Below are 18,328 nucleotides of genomic sequence, written 5' to 3'. Positions count from 1 at the left end.
GTAAATGTATATTATATTTTAGCAGAGGCAGCATAGTGTTGTGGAAGGAGAGCCAGCCTCATAGTCTAGAAGTCCTAGATTCAAGTCTTGCCTCTGGCAAGTCACCTAAATTCTTAGTGCCCCAGCAACTCTAAACCCTAAAGGTGCAAAGCAGTTGCTAATTTGCATTGGTAGAGGGAATTACAGGAGAGTCCTACACCAGTGAAATTGCACATCCCCACTATATATATATTTGTATGTGTATATATCACATAGTATATATTACATATGTATGTTATATAATATATGCTATAAACATATGCATATAAATATATGTAGGTGTATATGCAGATATGTATGTGTATATATATATACATATATCTGATATTGAGATATATATATCAACACAAGAGTAATTACTACCTTATAGACTAACCATACTTTTATCAAACTTCTCTGACAGGTCTTCAATTCTAAACATTTGAGGTATCTTTTAAAATAATGCTTCTCTAGATTTATTCTAATGGATACTGATCCACCCCTAGAATTTTCTTTAATGTCAGCTTCATAGGGTGTAAAATGGTTTTTACTCATATATTGATCCCATAGTTGTCAGTGTCTCAGGATGACTAATTTTCTGCAACAGCCGTGGGATGTACAAGAATCACATTTCACAAGTGCTAGAAAAGAACTCTGAGATCATCTAGCACCACATCCTCATTTTTCAGACACGGAACTAGAAACCCAGAGTGGTAACAAAGCTAAATCACGAAGCTATTAAGTGGCTGAACTGGTACTCTACTCCAAGTCTTCTGACACCAGGTTTGGGGATCTTAAGTTTTTTGATTCCTTCTAATAACATTAATAGCCACCATTTGGGTAGTGCTTTAAGGTTTGCAAATCGCTTTGTAAGTCCCTTTTGAGGCTCACAACAACCCTCTAAGAATGTGTTACATGTATTGGTATATGTTTATTAATATTATTACAGTTTATAATGTGATTTCACATTCGTGATCTGATATGAGACAGAAGGTCCCTGGAAGACAGATAAGGAAGCTATTATTACCCACAGACTAGAAATAGATTTAGAGAAGGGAAATCATGATATGGTTAATGGTCACAACATGGAGTCTCTGCATAAAATGTAGTCTTTCAAGTCAAAATCTCTTTTGGCTTTACCATGACCACAGAAGCATATGGCTTTATTAACAAACATCTTTTAAAAACTTAGCATTATATGTAATCCTGAAATTAAGAAAAGTTTTTTTTAATAGGAAAATTATTTTTTTCTCAGATTTCAATTTCTGGATCCTTTGTATAAAATAAATTAAGAAAATTCTAGCTATTGTTGTTCACAAGAACAAACCCTAAAATCTGAAACAGTTTTAGAAAGAAATTTATTAGGTCATTGGGTGGAAGCCTAGGCTGGAAAGGAGGTGTGGTTCCCTCTAGTCCAGGCTCTGGAAAATTTATATTATATAGGATTTAGACAAGGGAACCTGCATATTGCCCTAGAGACTTCTTGACTTGTTGACAGGGAACCATTTAACTCAGGTCATTCAGTCATTTCTAAATCTAATTGTATTGTTATTTAATCCAATTCTCCATCTCCTTCATCCATAATAGTATGAAATATTTTCTCAAAAGCTTTGCTAAAATCTAGGTAAACTATATCCATATACCATTCTCTTCATTTGCTAGTTTAGTAATTCTGTCAAAAAAGGAAATGTGGTTGGTCTGGTTTGACCTGTTCTTGATGAAATTATGCTGGCTCTTTGTAATCATTAGTTCCCTTTCGAGATCTTTACCAACTATCTTTTTAGTGAGCCATTCTAGAATTTTACCAGGAATCAAAGTCAAGCTCACTGACCTATTGTTTGTGATTTTTTCCCCTCTGAAAATTGAAGCACTTGTCCTCTCTCAGTCTTATGGTCTCTTACCTATTTGCCAAACTCTTTCAAATCTCAGTCATCACATCTGCTGGTTCTTTTAGTAATCAAAGATGTTGTTCATCTGGGTCAGACCACTTGAATTCATCAAGGGCAACAGGTATTCTACTATCTTCTAACTTATCTTGGGTTATCTAAGCCTTACTCATTTTTGTTGTCATTTCCAGTGCAAAGGTCCTCTTTCTTGATAGAGAAAACAGAAGCAAAATAAACTGATCAGTTCTGTATTCTCTGAAGGAATGGTCCTCTCTTTGGTCTTTTTTACCCCCCAATAGAGCTTTAAAAACAAAAAAACAAACAAAAAACCCCAACAAAACCCAACCAACCTTTTTTGTCATACTTGGCTTCTCTTTCCTACTACAGCTGATTTGGAGCTTTAGTATCCTAATATTTTTATAAGACTATATTGTTATATCAATCCTTACTTCTGTCTTTTTCATATTTCTTTTTACAATCTAAGCTAGTTATGAGTTTCCTATGTATTTACATAGATCGCTTTGGACAAATCCTATTTTTCTTATTGGAATCATTTCCCTTTGTATTTTCAGAATTTCATTCTTGAACATCTTCCATTTTCCCTTGGACTGTCCTCCTACAGCATTTTATTCCTTGGGATCTCTATCTTTCCTCTACATCCTTTGAAGTCTGCTTTGTCAAAATCTAGAGTCCTTGTGAAACTATGCTACTAAGGCACTCAGTGTTTCCCTATTGGTAAGATTCAGATCCAGAATAAAATTTCTACTTATTAGTTCCTCCACATTTTGAAGGATGAAATTATCAAGATTTTTTTTGGCTTTTATAGAAATTTCATATATAGAAATTTCACCAATACTTTGAATCTACACTCATCTAATCAAGAATGATGACTTTCACTATTCACTCCCTCAGCTCTTAACATCTCGCTTCCAATCTCACAGTGCTACTGAAATTGTTCTCTCAAATGGCATCCAAAGATACCCTTTTAAAAGTTTTTTTTTATTCTGAACCTAACAAAGATCCGTATGCACAGTAGAACAGAAAAAGAATTATATGTGAAACTGAGAATCTCTCTTATGTATAGCATGCTTTAAAAAAAAGGATATAATAGATTCTACATGTTACTTTCAAATATCTTATCTGTTTTTTCTCAATTTTCTTATGTTCTTTTTTTAAAATGCTTCAGTGACCCTCTTTTCTTGGCAACACTATCACTAGTCCCCTTTTCCCCATCAATTCTCCTCCCCCCCAAAAAAAATCACAATCCTTGAACAAAAATAATCCAACAAATTAAAAAATTTGCCAGGTTCAAAAATGTATGTCTCCTTCTGCACCTTGGGTTCATCACCTCTTTATCAGGTGAGTAGACTGCCAGGTTTTGTCAGTTCTAACTCCTTAATATATCTTGCATTTGGCCACTACACTTGTACAAACTCCCATCATCTGCCTGGACTACAATAATTCTTTCCTTTCCAATCCATGCTCTCTATACAGCTATACTACTCTCATCAAGTTTCAAGTTTCTTCTTGCAACTAGGATAAGTTTCAGACTTTCTTGGCTTTTAAAGACCTTTACAATTTGGCTCTTGCCTTCCCAGGTCTATTATATATCACTCTCCTTTATACATTTTATGTTCCAACCAAACTAGTCTGCTTAATATCCTTCATACAACACATCCCATCTCCCATATGGCTTTGCACAGTCTCTTTCCCATGCCTGTAATGTTCTTCCTCCTCACTTCTACCTCACTGACTTCAGTACCTTCAAGGTTCTGATCAATTTCCATCTCCTATAGGAAATCTATCCTGATATCTCAGCTATTAGTGCAATTCTCCCTGGAAATTACTTTGTATTTATCTCTGTTCATATTGTTTTACCCCAATAAGATGTAAGCTCATTGAAAGGATGTAGTATTTTTGGTCTTTGAATCCCTTGTACCTAGAAAAGTGCCTGGCACAAAGTAGGCACTTAATAAATGTACGCTGAATGAATGAATTAAAAAAGGGACAGATGTGAAAGACACTAATGAAGTGAATCTGATAAAATTGAGGAACTGATTGGATATTGGTGGGTAGAGGGACACTGAAGAGTCAAAGACAATTCCTCAAGTGTGAACCTGAATTTACTCTTCCGCTTTTCCTAACTCCCAATACCAAATCAGGTTGCAAATTATATTAAGGAAAGTTAGGACAGATGGATTTAAGAGAAAAGATGAGTTTCATTCTGATTATATAGAGATCTCTATCATATATCCTCATAAAATTGTTCAGCAAACAGTTAATAAGAATAGATTTGGGTAGGATTTATAGACATGGGAGTCATTAGCATAGAGATGATCATCAAACCTATAGCAACTAAGATCACCAAAAGCACATAGAAAAGAGAGGACTCAGAACAGGAATCTGAGTATAACCATGCACAGGGGACAGAATAGTTTATCACATTGCAAAGACTGAAAGAAAAGGATCAGTCTGACAGGCAAGAAGAGGACCACAACATAGCAGTGTCATGAAAAACCAGGAAGAATAGAGTTTAACTTCTGCTCAGCTTTCTAACATACCAAATAGAAGCTATAAGGCAGCAGAAAAAAAGAACATAGATGGAAAATATGAGGTGCTCAGGAGAGATGTGGCAAGATTTGTATGAACTAATGTTCAGCAAAAAAGCAGAAGCAAGAGACAATATACAGGACAACGATAATAAGATCACTAAAAGGACTTATTTTTAAAAAACAGTGAAAAAGATCCTAGAGAAGAGATAAGGAAACATACTTTCTTCCTCATTTCAGAGAAGTGAGGAAAACTACGACAGAGTATTGCATACACTGTCACACATGAGCTGTGTATTGGATTTGTTGTTATTCAGTCTTGTCCCACTCTTCATAATCCCATTTAGGGTTTTCTTGGCAAAAATACTGAAGTGATTTGCTATTTTCTTCTCCAGCTCATTTTACAGAAGAGGAAATTGAAGCAAACAGGGTTAAGTGACTTGTCCAAGATCACACAGCTAGTGTCTGAGGTCAAACTGGAACGGGTCTTCCTGACTCCAGGCCCAGCTCTCTATCTACTGCACCACTTAGTTGTATTAGATGTTTTTTGTTTGTTTTTCTTTCTCATAGGGGAGGGTCCGATGTGGGAGTATGATGAGAAATAGCTGCGATGTAAGACAAGATGCATCCATAAGTTCTTGGTGTTTTCTTTTTTGATTAAAAGAAAACGGGGGAAACTAGGAAAAGTCTTTGTGCGGGCGGGTGCTGGGCTGCTTTGGAAGACGCAGCTTTGAATTCCAAACCCGACTCGCTGGGAGCCTCGGGCGAACGTTTCCCCTTTCTGGGTCTGTTTTCTTCACTGGAAAATGAAGGCGCGGGGTGAGGGGTCCCTGTGAGCCCGCTCGGCCGTCGGGCCTCCGGTCCTGGGCCCTCGGAGCCCAGGCTCCTGCCCATAAGGCCCGGGTAGAATAAGGAGCCGCCGAAGGCAGCCAACGCCGGGGACGGATCTCAGAAGTCGGGCCTCCTTCCTGCCATGCGGTTTCGCAGGCCCTGATCTGAGCTCTGACTTTGGCAGCCCAGAGCGAGGAAAACCCGAAAGCTTCACCTGAAGCCAAGCGCCAACGCTCCCGCGGCAGATCCCAGCTGTGGCGCCAAAGCAGCCGGAAGCCTCCGTCCCGCCCCTCCTCGGTCCAATGAGCTCGCACCAGAGCGACGGTTGGCCCCGTCTGGCCCCGCCCCCTATCCCCCCGCCTGGTCCCTCCTAGTCCTGCCTGCCCCTCAGCAACCAACACAACAAAACAAAATGGCGTCTCGGGCTCCCGATGCCTGAGGGCTCGGGAGACGAAACTGCACAGGCAGGGATTCCGCTCGGTTTGTCCTGCCCTGGGCAAGCCCTGTAGTGGTGAGTGCCCCGGGTCTGCGCTTGGGATGGGGAGCCGGGGAGCCCGAGACGTGACGAGGAAGGTGGGGGAGGTTCAGGTGGCTACATCTGGGCCAATCAGCGCTTGCGCCGGGCCGGGCGGGGTGTCCAGGTGCGGGCGGTTTGGTTTCTGGACTGGCTCGGGATGGAGGGGAGGGGATGCGTGGAAACTAGGGGGGATGGCGATGGAGAGGAATCAGTGTTGGGGTTTGGGATTGAGAAAAGGAGTATTAGGGGAGCCAAGATACTGCAATGCAGAAGGATGGGATGAAGAGGGGAGAGCGTCAGGTAATGGGCATGAAGACAGATGGGGGACATATGGCAACGCAATTACGTAAGGAGGTGAAGACGGGAAAATTGGAACTATTAGAATGGTTAAGCAGAGAAAGTTAAGCCGAGCTTTGGGGTTGGAGAGATTTTAAGGAATGGGATGGAAAGTTTACTATAGTGGAAAGCATCCTGGATTAAGAACCTATTTCTAGTTCTAGCCCTACATGGATTATTTGTATGACTTTTGCAAAGTCCGTTAAAGTCTTTGAGCCATGGTTTCCTCTCCTGTACCGTCAGTTTTTCCTGCTACTCTGGGTTCTTGAGACGATCATACTAGATGAAAGGGATTTGCAGAAATGACCTTCATATATAAATATCTATTATTCGATGGGTGGCAGAGTACAGATAAAGGGAAGATATGGGAAAGGGGCTGCGAGATTGTTTGTAGAGTCAAAGGACCTGTATTCAAATTCCACCCTTTACTACTACCTGTGGAACCTTGTCAATCAAGTGACTTAATCAAATTAGGTCTCAGTTTTTTCCTATTTAAAATGAAGGGGTTGTACTAGTATGCCCCTAAGATTTATTTGAGCTTTAAATCTGTGATCCCGTATGAGAAGCTTGAGTTTGGACTATAGAGAGAAGATCTGGCTGTCAGATAAGACTAAGGGGTGGAGTATTCAAGCCATTGGGATAGCCACAGATAAGACTTGGGGGCTGCTAGTCTGATCTATCCTTTAAGCAAGCAGAGTTTTGACTGGGGAGGTAATTGAAGTGTAAGCAGTCTCTTGAGTATTGAGTGGAGTGGGGATTAGATAATAGTGAAAACTCAGCTCTGTCTGAATGATTGGTCATCTGGCTTTATCATATAATGTCATCCCTCCAATTTTTTGCCCACTGCTCTCTGGACCAAATTCTGACAAGGGCTTTTAACGAGTGTATTCGTTTGTGTTATTTTGCCTCTTTTCTTCTACAGTCATTTTCCAACAACTGTTCCAAGTGCTCCAGCTTAGGCTGTGTCTTTAAACGTTGGCTTTGTAGTCTGAAGACTTGGAGAAAACGTAGTGTTTCAAGGAAGTTTGTAACACAGGGAGAAGACCTGAAATTATAAAATAGAGAATGAGGTTGGATATTGTTAATCTATGAATTCAGGGCAGTAGCTTATAGGGAGCCTTTTTTTTTTTTTTAATAGTAATCAGGGCTATGTGACTTGCCCAGAGTCACACAGCTGGTTAAGTATCTGAGACCTGACTTGAACTCAGGCCCTCCTGACTTCAGGGTGGATGCTCTGTCCACTGGACCATGTAGCCATCCTGGTTTAGGGAATCTTTAAAAGTATTTGGACCTTGATGATCTTAAGGAATGTGGTGGTGATATGGAAAGAGAGTCTATATAGTGGGACAGCATGGCATAGTGGAAACAATGTCTGAATTCAGTCACCAAACCTGAGATCTTGTCTGAGCTCTGGTACTGACATGTGGGCTTCAGTTTCCACATCTATATAGTGAGAGCATTGGACTTTATGGTATTCTTTCAGCTTTGCCATATCTTTCTGAGGTCCCTTTGAGCTCCTACATTCTTAGCCACCAGTTCTACCTTATAGTGATAACATTTCAGGTTTTAAGATCTCTTAGAGCTCTCTATTTGATTCTCTATTCTAACATTCTGTGTTCCAAAGTACTTTCTAGTTCTGACAGTCTATGATTCTATCTGAGATGAAAATAGAATTGCATTGTAATTAAAAAGCAAAATATAGGTTTTTGTTTGCATTTTTTTAAACTGAAGAAAGTTAAAATATACCTATTTAATATGGAATCCAGCTTTATTCTCTTGGTTCTAAAGCAGTCTCTGCACTGTTTCTATTCATAGTGGATAGGTTCTTTAGTTTGTTGTGGCTATTTCGTTTTTTGCAACTTTGCTTTGGGAAGGAGTATACTTGGCTAAAGAGACAGATGAGATCTGTGTGTGTACCTTCTAAAGATTAGCCATGGTTTTAGAAGAAATCATTTAAACTTAACAGAGTAAGCATCTGATCTTCATAACTGAGGCCCCCTTTATTTCCATGGCAAAATTAACTTTTTCTGTGTTGTGGTTGATGCATACTGTGAAATGGGTTAACATTATGAAAAGCTGTGGAAAAAAAAATAAAGATATGTTTGCTGTTGTGTCAAGCAACAGATAATTTGGAGAGGAAGACTTTTTTTGAGTGGTTCTGGTGGTTTGTTTCAACAAGAGGAAATGAAAGCAAAAATTGTAGAGGCATAAAAGTTAGCAAGACTTGCTTAGTTAGGCCAGTCCTACCATAGCAGGTGTCAGGCATGACTGAAGTTTTAAGACTGATTTTTCATGTGCCTCATGTTGGTCAGTAAATCATTTTGAACAGAAAATTTTAAAAATGTTTTCAGCAGTTGTAGCATTGTTGGAATAACTACTGTAGCTTACCAAGATGAATACATTGAAGAATTTGTTTAAAAAATTCGTTTCATTACTTCATATTTTGTTCTCCTATCATTTATACACATGTACCCTGAATATCTTTTATATTTGCAAATATATTTAATGATAATAACCTCCCAATAACAACTTAGAGAATGCTTACATATCTATTTTCTCTTAATCTTCACAACATTTTTGTGAGATAGGCAAGGTAGGAATTATCAACGGTCATTTTGTAAACTAAGAAACTTAGGGTTCCAGAAGTTGATACCTACCCAAGGTCACAAAGTTAGTGCACTGTGGTACATGGGCCAGATCAGAAGTGGGGAACCTTCAGCTTCTATATGTAGCCTACCCCTGGGCCAGGTCTTCTAACACCTACCCTTGTTAAAAGCCATTGCTACCTTTCTTTCTAGGTATTGTGTCATCATATTTAATTTTTTAAAATTCTGATATAACAACTTTCAAAAAAGAGAGAACATTCCATAACCAAAGTAGAACAGAAAAAAAGAATGTATGTGAAATTACACAGAGCTGTTGTGTACAACTTTTTAAAAAAATTTCAACATGTTCCTTCAGAGTCTTCCTCCTTGTCTGTTTTCCTGTTTGTTCTCTTCTGTGAATTCTTTAAAAAAATGCTCCAGTGACCCTTTTTAACTTTTTTGATAACACTTTTACTAGCCACCTTCTCACACTAAAGTTCTACCTGCTCCTCAGTTAAAAAAAAGAAAAGCTCAATCCTTTAAAGTCCATAAGCATAGTCTGTCAAAGCACATTATACTCTTTAATTTCCATTTAGAAAATTGACCCAACTTTGTTCAGAAATCATGTTCTGGTATCAGTGTAGGTCTTTAAGTGGCAGCTAAATGATACCTTTTTGGATGTAGATGGGATTTATGTTATGGATACCTCTGAGATATAAACTTCTACCTCAAATTCATTGACTCATGATTTAAGAGGTATCTATACTTACCTAAAGTAAATGGATTAAAAATGCTTTTGGCTTGCAGTGCTGATAGTTTTTAATAGTGGCAGTAGATTTTGCACATGCTTACAAATCTTGAGCAAGCATAGTATAAATTGACACTGTAGCCTTGCCCAAGATTGGTATTGTAGCCTTGCCCAAGACTGGTGCAGCTAATGTTATGTTTGGTTGAAAATTTGTGTAATACATTCTCAAAATTTTGTACTTGATTTAGGCAGAATTGTCTAAACTTGATTACTGCATGTTTATAAGAATCATTGGGCATCATAAAAATCTATTCAAAATAATCTTATAAATTGTAGTTAAGAAGACATTGGTTGAGGGTATAGTACTGAAGAGGCATGTCTTATCTGAAATGAGCCCTTTTACCCCATTTGTTTGGTAAAGCAACTGCTTTAGAGTTTGAGACAAGACAAACCTAAAGAATACTGTTTTCTTTATACTTGTGTGAGTGATTTAAGAGAAAATGTAAATGATTTTTTCAAAAAGGCCAACCCTGGGAACAAGTGGTATTGTTGTTTTTAGTTGTTTCAGTCATGTTTGATTAGAACCAAAACAAAGATTAGAAATGGCAGGTGTGATCGGTCACTGATCCTTGAGAGATTGTAAATTGCATATTAGTGCTACAGGACCAAAAAAAAAAAAAGAGGCCAGTGTTCTAGTCTTTGAAAAGAAAAGAATGGATAGTCAGACAAGTGCAGAGCAGTGAATTTTACTTTGATCCCCAGAAAAATTTCAGAACACGATATTAAAGGGATGCTAATAAATATCTTGAAATAAAAGCTGTTATCATAAAGAGCCAATATGGATATAACTGTATACTAAACTCATGACATTTCCCTTTTTTCATAAGGTAAATCCCATTTTACCTACACAAAATTCTTTTTTAATGGTATAGTGGTAGAGAGGTGAACTAAGGTTCTTAGACTATGGCAACGGAGTCCACGTTCTACCATTCCAAAAATACAATTCTAAGGACTAGCTATGCATAGCAAAGTGTTATCAGGTAGTTCATTCTGGGGACGGTTCCCATGAAGGTAACCACAAAGGTGAAGGACTTTGAGTTCATGTCATAAAGAGATCAATGAAAAGAACTGGGAATGTTGAACTTGAAAAAGAGAAGACATGTAGGGGCTGTGGGAAGGGATGAAAGCTGTGTAGTATTTTAAGAGCCATATCATTTGGAAGAAGGATTTAATTTTACTTGCTTGGCCCTAGAAAGTAAAATTAGGAAGAATCATTATAAATTTCAGAAAAACGGATCTAGACTTGACATCAGGAAAATCTTCCTAACCTTTGAGCTCTTCAAAAGTAGTATGAGTTGCCTGGGAAGGGAGTGGATTCCCTTGTACTAGAAATCTTAAATGGAAGGTTAGATGTTCACTTGTCAGGTATAGATTGGGCAAAATGGCCCCGAGGCCCCTAACTTGTTTCATGATTCTATCTTCTAACACTTTGTGACCGAGGCAAGTTATTTTTAACTTGCTGGACGTTGGTTTCTTCATCTTTTAATGGAGGTTGAAATAGGTGATTTCCAGGGTACTTTCTAACACTGAAATTGTATGATTCCATATTTTTATCATCCACCTACAAGCTGTGTGACTCAGGCCAAGTTGTTTAACTTCTCTGACACTCATTTTCATCATTTGTAAAATAATATTGGACTAGGTAATCTCTAGGAACTCGTCTAGGTCCAACAGTCACATTCTTTGGTCCCTTTTAGCTTTAAAATATTTGACCTTTGTATAAAACCTACATTTCTACAAAATATTGTTATGAGCATGTATACAGGGTTAAAGGTATAGAGGATTTGATATCTCCTTGAAGTTTTTAAATCTTAAGCACTACAGAAAGTGTAGTTTGTAAAAGGTAGCATATTTGAGAATGCAGACATGGTCATTCCTTACATATTTTGGAAAGTTTAAACATGATTTGAACAGTACATCTAATAAGTACAGACAATTCTTGCTTTACTTAAGTGAACCATTTTACATAATGCAGAAATGTGAGGAAGGGAGAAAGGGGGCTGAGTGCCATTGCTGGGGAGAGGACTGGCACAGTTCAAAGACCTGTGGGGCCCTGGGACAGAAAAGTGAGAGCAAGTGGAGGAAGACGTGGGGGCCAGGGACAGACAGGTGGTATCCAAGTGTGGATGCACAGGCAGGTAGGCAGCGTGGGCAAAGAACTCTCTCAGGACCCAGAGGTCTCAGGTCAAGCCCCACTATCCAGCAGCTGTGGTGGTCTCTCTGAGTTTCCATTCTTCTGCTTTCACTTGGAGAGTGGTTTTTGTTTTTTCTTGGAGGTATAGGAGGCTGCTGGACACTTAGATGAAGGGCAGCAATGCAGAGGTGGGGGAAGAGAGAGAGACAGAGAGACAGAGACAGAGGGAGGAGAGAGGGAGAGAGCACAAGTGCACAATAAATGATAAAGTTAACCATAGGTGTTCTTTTGGAATGCAGCTTTCTTTAAATTCAGATTTATGAAATGTGAATTTATGTAAAGCAAAAAGTATCTGTAAATGGATTTTTTTGGTCTGTACATTCATACAGTATTAAGTGCCTTGAAATTTCTTTCAGCTTTGGGTGGACTGTTGCCCATATTCTTGCAATGAAGAAAGGTTCCCATGAAGAATCACCACCAAGAACAAAAATGACGCCATCTCGCTCACCTAGTCCAGCATCTCAGTTGTCTAGTACAAGATCTAGGTCACTTTCACCTTATACCAGACTTGAGACTCCTACTTTTCATACTAGAGGACATTGGTTTGAGCAAAATGACATCATTGGAGAAAGAGATTTGTTTCTTGACTACCAAGATGATAAAGGTACTCTTTATTAATATGCAGTCAGACTGATATTTTAAATAATGATGACATTAAACTATTTCTGTGTATCTTTTTCCTTCTTCCAAATTTTATAACACTGCACCTGCGTTATGCATTTACCATGTATCTATCACAAGACTTTATTCATAGTTAGTCCTTAAGAAATGTTTGTTGAATTATATATGTTGTGGTTGAATAGAGAAATTTGTCTACACACAAACTAGTGTTGTGGTAGAAATACCACTGACTTGGAAGATTTGTCTCAATGTACTTTATTCATATAAACAGTTCTCAAAGCATGGAATGCACTCTTTATTCATTTGCACCTCTCAGAATCCTTATCTTTCTTTAAAGCTCGGGTCACATTTATTTCTCTTACTCTCTTACTCCATGAAACATTTTCTGATATTCCTAGGTTAGTGTTCTATCTATCCTCAATTTTCCCTATACGACACTGATCCCTCCAACAGCGTGTAAGCTTCTTAAGGGGACAGAAGGTTGTTTTTCTTTATATTCCTGCCACTTAATATGGTGCTGAGGTACATATTAGGTACTTAATAAATGGTGATGGTGGTGGTGGTGGCTAAAAAGACCTGGGTTCTGATCCTGGTTTGACCACTGACCCTTTTTGTGACTTCACCTCCACCTCATAGAATCCCTTCTTCCTTCAAGGAGGTTAAGAGGGAGTACATTCTGTGTATGGAGGATGTCTAGTATAAAGACACTGAGATTGGAGATGGAGTGTTATGGATGAGAAGCAGAGAGAAGGCCAGTTTGGTCATATCACAGAGTATAGGAAGGGGAGTAATGTCCAGTGATGCTGGAAAGATAAGTTGGAATCAGGTTGAAAAGGGTTTTCAAAGCTAACCAGAGAAGTTTATGTAAGTCTACAGGCAATAAATAGGAAGCCACTGGAGTGATATAGTCAGATCTGTGCTTAACAGAAATTACTTTGAGAAAAGTGTAAAATGAATTGGAATGATGAGGAACATGAGGGTGGGCATGCAAATAAAAGATTGTTGCTTATAATCTAGACAGGAGGTATTGAGGGCCTGAACTGAAGTGGTAACTGTGTAAAAGGAGAGCCGGGATTGGATGCAAGAGATATGGACATAGAAAGAGTGAGATTTGGCAGCTAATTGGGTATGTAGGGTGAGGGAGAATAAGAAATTAGGATTATGAATGTAGGAGATTGAAAGTTTGTGTTACTCTCAATACAAATAGGGAAGTTTGGAAGAGGGTTAGGGGAAAAGATAATGAGTTCAGTTTGGGATATTTTGAGTTTGAGATGTCTTCAATTCATCCATTTTGAAATGTCCAATAGACAGATGATGTGCTCCAAGGTTCAAAGGAGAGATTAGGGCTAGATATACAGTATAGATCTATGGAGCTAGATCTCTAGCTCCTTTCCTGCTCTAATATTCTATATCCTTACATTTCTTTAACCTCTAGTCTCCTCTAAGTTTAATCTTACTTTTTGACTCTTAGCAATTTAGTTGTGACATTTGACAGGAAGTGGTATCTGGTCAGGGTAAAGCTATTTCTCAGAAAGTGGCAGTGAGGTTGTTGCTACGAGAGTATAGCTTCCATTTCTTATGGCAGGAGGTTCCCTGAGCATCTCTTTACTCCAAACCTTCCATCACTGTAGAACAGAATATATTTGCCCTTTTCAAATTAGAGACTGGTCCATGTTCAGAGTGAAGCCTTTTGTTGTGCTTAAGCAGGGTCTTCTAAAAATATGACTTATATACATAATACCTAGTAATTAATTTTAATGATAATTTAAATGATAAATTTTCTTCAACATATTGTACCAGAAAAGTATATTTAATTTAATAAAGTACATTTTAATTTAGTAAGCATATTTAATTAAGTAAATGTACATTTCTGGTAGAATATGTTTAAGAAAATTTATTATCATTTCTCTGTACATGAAATCATAATCATCAGTCATTATTCACTGAAGAATCTGATTATAACTTAAAAAAACTGAGGAAATTCCTTAATAAACCTTTATTTTTAAGCACCAGAGTCCCATTGACACTGACAGATAGTACATTAAAAATTTTCTAATGTTATTAGAATTTAAGAACTGATATCTATCCTTTCCCATCTAGAAAAAAATGCATTTTGCTTTACATAAAACAAAAGTGACATGCTTACATTTGGTATTGTGGAACTAAGACATTTTGGAGCCATAATGGAATTGACCGTTGCTAAATTTCTACTCCATAGGACAAGGCAAGAAGTAATGTGCCCAATTTGCTTGTCATTGTGAAATATAACAAGGCTTTAATGGTGTTGCAACACTATACTAAAATGATACAATATGGGGAATGTTAGTTAATGAAAGTAGATCTTTTTTTCATGAAATATAAAATGTGCTATGTAAAATGGAATGAGAAATAAGACCTTTTTTCATGAAATATAAAGTATTTCATAAGATGTAACGTGCAATGTAATATTCTCCACCCATCAGAGTAGGAATTTAGGTTTCTTCCCCTACTGAAAAGGAGAAAAATACTTATCTGCTCTGTATTTCTTCATTGATTAATGGCAGCAAACATGTGTTAGGCATCTGTCATGTTTAAGGCTCTGTGCTGGGAACTGGAAGAGTTACCTCTTAGAATTCTTGCTTTCGAATGTGTATGTGCATTTTCTATCAGTATTTTACCCATTTAAAAAATACGAACTTTTTTAAAGAACAGCATTTTCTGGATCAAATAAGATAATTATATGTATAAAGTTTTGCATACCATAGGCACCATAAAAATGTAAACTATCAGCTGTTTTCATAGCTTTTGTAAAAATTAAGGATATATCTGTCTCCTCCTTCCCCATTTTCCCATTTCCCTCTCCCTCCCTTCCCAGCTCTGACTGGAATATGTAATTGAAGTATTTTTTATTGTTATTTTGTTTAATAGAGTATATATGGACAAAATTCAGGCATTGTAGCTGAAACAAATGTTTAGGGAGAGAAATGGTAGTTTTATGATTAGTGTTTTCCCCTTAGTACATCCAGGTGTACTCTTTAAATGTTTGTAAAAGCATTTCTGTAATTTATGATAGAAACTCATTTACATGTGTCTGAAATGTTTCATTTAGCAGCATCACCACTTTTCTGGTTATCTAAGTTTAATTGCATTATTTGAGAATATTATGGTTTCTGATGTTTTGTTGTTTTTTCCACTGCTGCAGATGGTTTGTTTACTTTCATTTCAGATGATCCTACTCCTGGAGTAAGGTACATTACAGAGGCCCTTATTAAAAAGCTTAGCAAACAAGAAAATTTGACATTAGTTAAATCTTTGAATCTTTCTCTTTCAAAGTTTGGTGGCAAGAAATTCAAGGTATGTTACCAGCAATTGCTACATTTAGATATTCAGTCATTTCGTTTAAAATGTAGTTTGGTGGGTTTTTATTAGGGGTGGGGGCAAGCTTACCTTCTCAAATAGATTACATCATATTCGAGACAATATAATAGTAGCTTACAATTATATGACACCTAACAGTTTACAAAAACAGTTCACAAAACTCCTCTGAGGTAAGCAGTTCAAGTATTAGTATCTCTTATCTTATATGAGACTTAGAAAAGTAAGATGAATTGCCCAAGGTCACACAGAAAGTGAGGGAGCCAGGACTCAAACTGAGGGGTTCTTATTCCTAGTCCATTATTCTTTTAATTCTGTCTAGCTGCCACTTCATATTTCTACAGAAGTTCATAAAACCATTCATTGCTGCTTGTGGGAATTCTATGGGAGAAGTTAATACATAGCTCCTAATGTGAGACTCCTTGGTTTCTTTTGCACATCTGGTCAATTGGAATTTTACTTTTCATTATTGATTTTCCTGCACATTACTGGCCCTTCTAGATTCAGTAAAATTTTAATAAAATACAGAAGGAAATTTTAAAAATTATACAGTGATACATTGCAAAATATTTCAAAGTGATCTTATGAAAATTATGAAACTTGAAATATAAATTCGTTGATTGTTTTTTGACTACTTCCTTATGCAAAGCACTGTGAAGTACAAATATTGTGCCTTGGGGTCTCTCATAAATTAATAGATCTTTAGATTGGAAAGTATCTTAGTTATCTAGCCTCATTTTTCACTTGAAGAAAGTCAAAATCTAGAGAGATTGTTAAATTGACTCTCCAAGGTTATCAGTTAATGGTAAGGGCTAGTACTAGAAATCTAGGATCTAATGCTTCTTCCAAAATATCACTTATTTTTCCCCTGACTACAGATTGCAGACCATAATATGTTTTGTAATTTTTCATTGTATTTTTTATTTAGAATATATACATATAATTTTTGCCAAAAATTATTTGATAGATTTCATATTCTATCAGAGCATTTGTTTGCATAATGTAGTAATTAATTTGTTTTCATCTAGTACATAGAAAACCTGGAAAATTGTAATAAACTTGAAGTACTGAATCTCAGCTACAATCTAATTGGGAAGATTGAGAAATTAGATAAGCATTTAAAATTACGTGAACTGAATTTATCATATAACAAAATCAGGTAAGCAGATTTTAAAAAAGCATTTCAATTAATAATTATTAGCACCTATTAATGCAAATCATTTATTTTAGTAGAGTGGTACAATATCTATACCACAGCTATTCAGGTCATCTGAAACGGTCCATTGATATTAAGAAAAAAAGAAATTTGTACCCATGTCAATAATGGAATCTGTCTCTACACAGATCATAGAATTTCAGAATTGGAATAGGACTTAATTAGAGGTTACCTTGAGAAGTGATCATCTAACCTCTATTTGAATATTTCCAGTGATGGAGTAATGCCTCATAAGGCAATCCACTTAATTCCTAGACAGCTCTAATTCTTTTTTTTTGGAGGGCAGTTGAGGTTAAGTGACTTGCCCAAGGTCACATGGCTAATTTTTGTGTCAAGTGTCTAAGGCCCGATTTGAACTCAGGTCCTCCTGACTCCAGGGCCGGTGCTCTATTCACTGCACCACCTAGCCACCCCAACAGCTCTAATTCTTAAGGCATTTTTCTTTATTATTGACTAAATATGACTCTCTCAGACTTCAAACTATTAGGATCATAGGTTTAGAGATGGAAGGGACCTGAGGGTCCACCTAGTCCATCTCCTTCTTCCCCCCATTTTACAAGATGAAATATTGATGCCCAGAGAGGTAGAGTGACTTGTCCTAAGTCACATAGGTGCTAAGTAGAAGAGCCAACAATTGAATTCAGTTTTGTGACTTCAATTTCAACACTCTTTCCACTTCACCACTTCTAAATGAGATAATGTTTGAAAAGTGCTTGCACAGTGCAAGCGCTTAAAAAATGTTTATTATCTTCCCTTCCCTCCTCTCTAATACCAAACTAAATCTTTCCAGTTCTTCAGTCATTCCTTCTTCATCATGGTTTTTTCCTTTTCTCAACTTGATTGTCTTCCTTTGGAATCATTCCAGCTTGTATGTACCTTGTTATTTATATGTTTTCTGCCCTTTGAAATGTGAGCTAGATTGATTATCAGTGTCCCTCTTAAATATGAAAAATAGAATGATGATTTAACTAGGTAAACAGAATGTGATAGCTAAGTATCAGCACTTTGGTTTCAGTTGATATGTTGTGTATTCTTTGTTTTTCAGTTCATCTTATTTTTTTTTTAATTTTTTTTGCTTTTTGGAGGGCAGTTGGGGTTAAGTGACTTCCCCACAGTCACACAGCGAGTAAGTGTGTCAAGTATCTGAGGCTGGATTTGAGCTCAGGTCCTCCTGACTCCAGGGCCGGTGCTCTATTCACTATGCCACCTAGCCGCCTCTCAGTTTATCTTATTTGAAATGACAAGAGACATAGCTCTACCACTAAATAGGTGTAGTACTCTGGACAAGTCATTAAATCCCTCTGAGCCTCAATTTTCTCATCTCTAAAATGAGGGAGTTAGATTAGATTATTTCTAAGGTCCCTTGTAATTCCAGCATTCCATGATTCTATGATTATATTTAAAGTCACCCAA

The 18,328-nt window shown here is 37.2% G+C and overlaps 1 protein-coding gene across 6 annotated transcripts in view; it reads left to right on the top strand.

Annotated features, from left to right (window-relative positions):
• The first annotated feature begins 679 nt into the window (after nt 1-679).
• Nucleotides 680-18,328, top strand: part of CNTRL (centriolin) — a 97,668-nt gene continuing 80,019 nt past the window's right edge. For 2 of the 6 annotated variants that reach the window (XM_069073783.1, XM_069073780.1), the window contains exons 1-4: nt 5,640-5,795; nt 12,081-12,328; nt 15,551-15,678; nt 16,728-16,858. In XM_069073783.1, the coding sequence (XP_068929884.1) occupies nt 12,112-12,328; nt 15,551-15,678; nt 16,728-16,858 (476 nt within the window). In that variant the 5' untranslated portion in view covers nt 5,640-5,795; nt 12,081-12,111. Of the gene's footprint in view, nt 802-5,639; nt 5,796-5,980; nt 6,102-12,080; nt 12,329-15,550; nt 15,679-16,727; nt 16,859-18,328 lie in introns of those variants that run through there. The other 4 variants (XM_069073784.1, XM_069073785.1, XM_069073782.1 and 1 more) reach the window with 3 other exon arrangements.

This window comes from Petaurus breviceps, unplaced genomic scaffold (assembly GCF_028583685.1).
Source record: "Petaurus breviceps papuanus isolate PSGF00001 unplaced genomic scaffold, PetGlider_PUasm1.0 90879, whole genome shotgun sequence".
Classification (NCBI taxonomy): Eukaryota; Metazoa; Chordata; class Mammalia; order Diprotodontia; family Petauridae; genus Petaurus; species Petaurus breviceps.
Note: the sequence above shows the minus strand (reverse complement) of the source record. Positions and strands in the feature narration are given on the sequence as shown.